This window comes from Condylura cristata, unplaced genomic scaffold (genome assembly GCF_000260355.1).
Source record: "Condylura cristata isolate star-nosed mole 26May11 unplaced genomic scaffold, ConCri1.0 scaffold00012, whole genome shotgun sequence".
Lineage (NCBI taxonomy): Eukaryota > Metazoa > Chordata > Mammalia > Eulipotyphla > Talpidae > Condylura > Condylura cristata.
The window spans coordinates 51,147,148-51,153,118 of record NW_004567113.1 but is presented as its reverse complement, the minus strand read 5'-3'; the positions used below and the strand labels follow the sequence as shown (position 1 = coordinate 51,153,118).

General features: G+C 59.2%; 1 protein-coding gene across 1 annotated transcript in view; it reads right to left on the bottom strand.

Annotated features, from left to right (window-relative positions):
- Positions 1 to 352: 352 nt before the first annotated feature.
- QDPR (quinoid dihydropteridine reductase) overlaps positions 353 to 5,971 on the bottom strand; it is a 15,690-nt gene continuing 10,071 nt past the window's right edge. The window contains exons 5-7 of the mRNA XM_012724036.1: positions 5,040 to 5,148; positions 3,463 to 3,546; positions 353 to 988 (exon numbers count right to left, since the gene is read on the bottom strand). Of these exons, the coding sequence (XP_012579490.1) occupies positions 883 to 988; positions 3,463 to 3,546; positions 5,040 to 5,148 (299 nt within the window). The 3' untranslated portion in view covers positions 353 to 882. The remainder of the gene's footprint in view (positions 989 to 3,462; positions 3,547 to 5,039; positions 5,149 to 5,971) is intronic.

Below are 5,971 nucleotides of genomic sequence, written 5' to 3'. Positions count from 1 at the left end.
ACCAATTGATTTCAAAGAATGTCAACTCCAAGATGTGTGATGTCCCCAAAACAGAAAGGGTCCGGTCTGACAGGCCTCGTTAGTCTCCTCCCTGCGTGGGAACCTCGAAAAGGTAGTCCCCGACCCCTACCTGGCTCACTTTGTAGAAATCCTCAAACTTCCACGTAGGTAGTGGCAGCCAAAGTTGCCACGAATTCTGAGGCTTTGGAATGATTAAGGCGTGGAAACTCGGGATGGGGCCCGGGAGGGGAGCCCCAGATGTCTCAGAGGGGGCAGCGGCTTTGGCCTTTGCCGGCTGCTGTGAACTCGGAGTGTACATGTCCCGCCGGGCAACGACGACCCAACAACACGATACATGAAGTGCGTTTATTAGGAAGAAAAATTCCAAATAATCACAAGTAGTTCTTGGACACTTGGCCACTGCACAGGGGGAGGGGATGTAACACAGCCCAGGGATTGCTTACACCACAACAGGAGTTTTAAGGCAGTTGAATCTGAGGCTGTAAGACTACAGCAGTGACAGAAACATAACATTCAAAAAGAACGCAGGCCCCAACCGTCACGACAGCAAGAAATCTCTGAGCAGGCCCCAGACAGCAGCCACCATCAGGGACAAAGTCTCGAAAGCAATTCAACAAGGTGTGGGTGTGACGGGGTGAGCTCAGGGACCCCTGAGCGTGGGGCCCACAGAGATTCACGGGGTGGCCTGAACGCCTGCACTCTCACATTTTTCTAACTTTACATAAACATTTCACAGTCCTAGGGAAGCAAATGCACACCAGGTGCGAGAGAGACAGGGTGACAGAGAACACAGCCGGACGCAGCCATGATGACGCGAGTGAACGACTTTCTGGCAGGTCCCTCAAAAGCAGAGATGAGGCTTTAAAAGTATGCCGGGGTAAGCTCGGTCTTCCCCTCCGTGGTGACCACCTGGATGAGGCTTCCCGAGCTGGGTCGGTTTTTCTGGGTGATCCAGTCGTGGAAAGTTCTAGAACAAAGAACAAAAGCTTATCATTTTTTTTTAAAGATTTATTTATTTATGCACAACTGGGGTACAGGCCAGAGACGCAAGGACGGTGAGAGGATTCGCCAGAGACAGAGTGGGGAGCAGAACAGGCAGATCGACAACGTACAATATGACTCTAAGCGGTTTCTGAACGGATTTAGTTAACTCTGAGAGAGAGACGGGTACAAAATACCTCCTTACTGTCTATTCGCCATCCCAGACTCTTGAGGGAAGAAATTCAATTTCTCTTTCGTGACCATTTACAGAGCACGGGGTGTGCAAGCAGGGAAAAGACAACAAAAACAGACTTTCAATCAAGTCTGTTAAGAGCAGCCAGGGGGCCCAGCGGTTACGCCCGTGGGGAAGAGGCTTCTGAATGAGGACAGAAGTGTTAACCCAAACACACCCCAGAGCTGAGGTCAGAAAGTCCGTGAGGTTTAAACAAAAATGGTAACACGGCCCTCCCTGGTAGCGCAGCGGGTTAAAGCACAGCACTGAGAAGCTTAAGCCACTTCCTCATGAGTTCGATCCCCGCCTGCCCCGGAGGTGACCACATGGCGTTGCAGACCTCTCCTGACCCGCCCGCTGCTCCCCTCAGCAGTGTACTTCGTCGATCTGCCTGTTCTGCTCCCCACTTTGTCTCTGGTGAATCCTCTCACCCTCCGCATCTCTGGCCTGTACCCCAGTTCTGTATGAATAAATAAATCTTAAAAAAAAAAAAAAAACGGTAACACTTGAGAAAGTGAGGCCTGGGTAGGGAGGTAAACTCTAGTAAGAGAAAACAGGGCAAAGTAGCCCTAGACACAGCCCCCAGCTCCCTTGCCCTTCCCGGGCTCCAGCAGCCAGGGGTCCCACTTTATTTTTGCTCCTGTTCTCCTTAATAAACTTGCTCTTTCTCTGAACAAGTCTGCTCTTCTCGCTTGCGTGTCTGAGCGTCCTGAAGCTCCTGCTGCGGCTTCGTGAGACACCAGCCCGTGGCGGCCTACTAGTGGCCGGACTCAGAGGTTCCCGGCTGGGAGACGGGGCCTGAGGACCTGAAATTAAGCGAGCGCCCAGACAGCCGCAGCTGGAGCCTTGGCGAACCCTTCCTGGCCACACCTACGAGCTCCTGGAAGTCTCCAGTGCCCGCTGAGTCTGCTAGAGCAGCGCTCACCTGTCAAGCCACTCAGTTCCCACTCAAGGTGAACAAGGAAAGTCAGCCACGCTCACGAAACCAGGCTGCAGGTAGCCAGACTCCCTCTGTTACCATGCTGTGGCCTGGCCCCCTCTCTGGGGGCGACCTTAGCGCCCAGGGGAGACCCCATGAGGGGTGTGGGTGCCAGTTCACCTGTGCAGAAGATGTACCGGTCAGCAGTTCCGGGGGGTGAGACAGAATAGGTCTGAACCACCGATGGGCAAGAACATCACGTGCTCATAGACGTTTCAAAGCCCACTTGCGCCAACATGTCACATGATTCTCAAATTCCCAAACGGGTGGAGAGGATTTCTGGTACCGGGGCACTGTCCCTGTACCCTCTGTGAGCTGTGGCCTGGCACACGCTCAGAATGTGAGCGCAAATGTTCTCCTAGAACAGAGGAGTTAGGTCCATGCTCTCACAGGACATGGACACACTGGCCTGTTTCTGAAATCCCAACTGTGGGATTTAAGCCGTGCAGGTCGGGCCCTGGAGCACGGCAAATGCAAGCACAGCTCAAAATGCCAGCTTCCTTTTCTTTCTTTTCTGCCAATCCAGCGCCCAGCAGTCCCGACACTGACAGCAGCCACTCTGCAGCCCTATCGCCTGGTCAGGTGCTGGCCTGCTGTGACCCTCGTCTCTAGCTCCCCGCCCTGCACTGAGGGCCTCCCAGCCCTGCCAAGGCATCACGTGAGCTTTGGCTATGAGTGCCAAAGTTACGTTCAAGTGCTATGTAAGTGCTTGGTCGGAATAGGAAGTGACGTCAGGCCAGCACACCCCAATTTCACCCACAGTTGACCCAGAGAGCAGCAAAGCTGGGCAAGGTCGCCACCTGCTGGGTGAGGGCGGGCACTGCAGCTGCCCCATCATCTGGATACTCCAGCCACGGTGGGTGCTCAGAGGGGTGCTGGGAGCTGAGACTGAGGCCAGCACAAGAGTGAGAAAGCCCACATGTTCCCAGGGGGCCTTGCCGGTGCCGCTCACATTCACATGGATGGAGCTTAGCACACATCTGAGCCTCCTGACAGTGATGGTGAACCCCACAGAGACCGGGAAACAGACCCAGCCCAGCCAAGCAACTCTCTTGGGGTGCTGGCCTGCGGGGAAGCTGGGACTCGTGGGCACCACCCACTGGCCACTCTGCGCTGGACCGAGACGCGGAGCCCTCTGCCAGCTCCTGATCTCCTGGGATGGCAGGCCAGGGCACATGAGCTTGTCCTCTCGCCAACAGGCAGAGAAGGGGGCGGACGCGGCACCAGCCCCACACACGGTAATACTCACTCCACCAGGAACTCCAGGGGCGTCCAGGAGCTGAAGTCCGCCTCGGGCATGGACTTCCTGTTCATGGGGGTGTCCAGGGTAACTCTGTGATGGACGAGACAAAAGCTAGTGTTAGGAGTGTCTCTCCACATAAAGGCACCTGCCTGTCTCCGGGGCCCGGGAAAGGCACAGGCCCCCAGTACCAAGGGAGCCGGCCAGGGAGCCCACGGGGGATGACCACGGCCAGGAGAGGCCACGTTCACAACGACCCACCGGGCCTGCCCACTGGGCACTTTGTGATGCCCTGTTAGGCAGGTGGGGACGGAACAAGAGTCGTGTCCATGTTTTTAGAAATACGGCCCCTTTTTTTAAGTACCAGCTTCGCTGGCTACATCCTTCCTGCAAGGGGCAGATGCATTTCTCAGGACTGGTAGAGGGTAACAAAAATACTCCTTTCACTAAGAAAGAGCTCCGTTCTTCACCTGTGGCTATCTGCCCTGAGACCTTGTGATTTTCAGCAACAGACAGAGAAGTCGGAGGTGGATTTGTTCCGAGAGCCAGCCAGCCTCAGTCCAGGGCGCCAAGGGGCCGGGTCACAGAAGGTGCAAGACCTGGCTGCCTGCCCTGTGTGTAGGGCAGGGAGACAGCCAGATCCTCCCGAGGGGGCACTCGAGGCCAAAGCAGCTGCTCACTGGCTCCTCGTCACAAATGCAAACGGGGCCCGTCTCCAGGCCCCCCTGAAACACCCCCTTCCACCCTGACCCTGCTGATGACTTGAAGGGGCAGATGGACAGATATTGAAATAACAGCCACAGGATGCAGAGGAAGAAGGGGTGGAGTGATGGAGGGAGGGGTGACGGGAAGGGGGAGGGAGGGGAGAAAGGAGGGGAGAGTGGAGTGATGGAGGGAGGGTGAGGTGGTGGAGGGAAAGAAAAAGGAGAGCAACCCATCTCCAACTGCCGCTCTGGCCATTCTCTGGCCTTCCCAAGCACCAGCCCCACCCCTGTTCCAAAACCGTCAGGACCTTCAGGGAATTTCAAAACCAGGGAGAGTCCCGGCGGGGGGTGACTCCAGGACACAGGTCCCCACGTGGGGGAGCTCCGCCACTTAGGGGAGCCCCGCCCCTTAGGGGGCCCCGCCACTTAGGGGAGCCCCGTCACTTACCGGGAGCTCCACCACTTAGGGGAGCCCCGCCCACTTAGGGGGCCCAGCCACTTAGGGGAGCCCAGCCACTTACAGGGACCACGCCCTCAGGGGGCCCCGCCACTTAGGGGAGCCCGCCACTTAGGGGGGCCGCGCCCTCAGGGGGCCGCGCCACTTAGGGGGCCCAGCCACTTAGGGGGCCCAGCCACTTAGGGGATCCCAGCCACTTACAGGGACCGCGCCCTTAGGGAGCCCCGCCACTTAGGAGAGCCCCACCACTTAGGGGGGCCCCGCCACTTAGGGGGGCCCCGCCACTTAGGGGGCCCCGCCACTTAGGGGGCCCCGCCACTTACGGGAGCACGGCCACGGCGGCAGCCCCACCACTTAGGGGGCCCCGCCACTTAGGGGAGCCAGCCACTTAGGGGGGCCGCGCCCTCAGGGGGCCCCCCACTTACGGGAGCACAGCCACGGCGGCGGCCCCGGCCGGCATGCCGCTGTTCTTCCCGGCGAGGCTCTGGCAGAGCTGGTGGACGGCGCCCTTGGCCATGCCGTAGCCGATCATGCCTGGAAGAAGGGGGCGGGTCAGTGACTGCAGCCGCCACCGGGTGTCCAGAGACCACCGTGGCAGGCGCGGGGGGCAGGGTGGCCACCTGTGGGGAGAAAGGGGGAGAGATGTGGCATGCCAAGGCACCTGCTGTTCGCATGGCACCCAGCACCCCTCCCGCAAGTCCGCCGGACACAGGCGTCCAGGCAGACCCGGGAGAGGGTGACTGAGAGCCGGGTGAGTGGCCCTGAGTGTGGGCCCCCGCCCCCCGCCCCCCGCCGTGGTCGGGCCTGGGGGCGGGGGTGGGGGGAGGGGGGGCCTCGGCAGTCTCCCGGGGAAAGAATCAGTGAGCAAACTGCTTAAATACAAAGTGGGGCCCAGCATGCTGTCGGCTCCCCTCTATCTCTAGTTATCCCATCCCTCCCTTCCCAGGCCCTGCTGGAATCAGCAACTGCCACCGGGCTCCGTGGGTGATTCCCGGAGGCGGACCCACCCCCAGCCCCCATCCGCCCCCGCACTCACCAGGACACCCGTTGAGCCCCTGACCTGGCCCGGGCTCCTTGCTCACACGGCCCCACACGGGAGTCAACCCAGCAAGTCCTGCCACAACTGCTTACCCTCACGAGCCGCGTGGCCTGCGCTAGGGGCCTGAGGCGCCCGGAAGGCTCAGGCTTCTCACTGCGAGTCAGGGGTGGTAACGGCACCCCCTTTATAGGCACTTCTGCTGAGAAAGTGACCACGCCGGCCGAGGGCTGGACCCACTGAGCCAGGCCCCGCGGGGTGCAATCTACTCCTGCTGTGCTTTTTCTTCTTACAAATCAGCAGGGGGTACCCAAAAGTAGA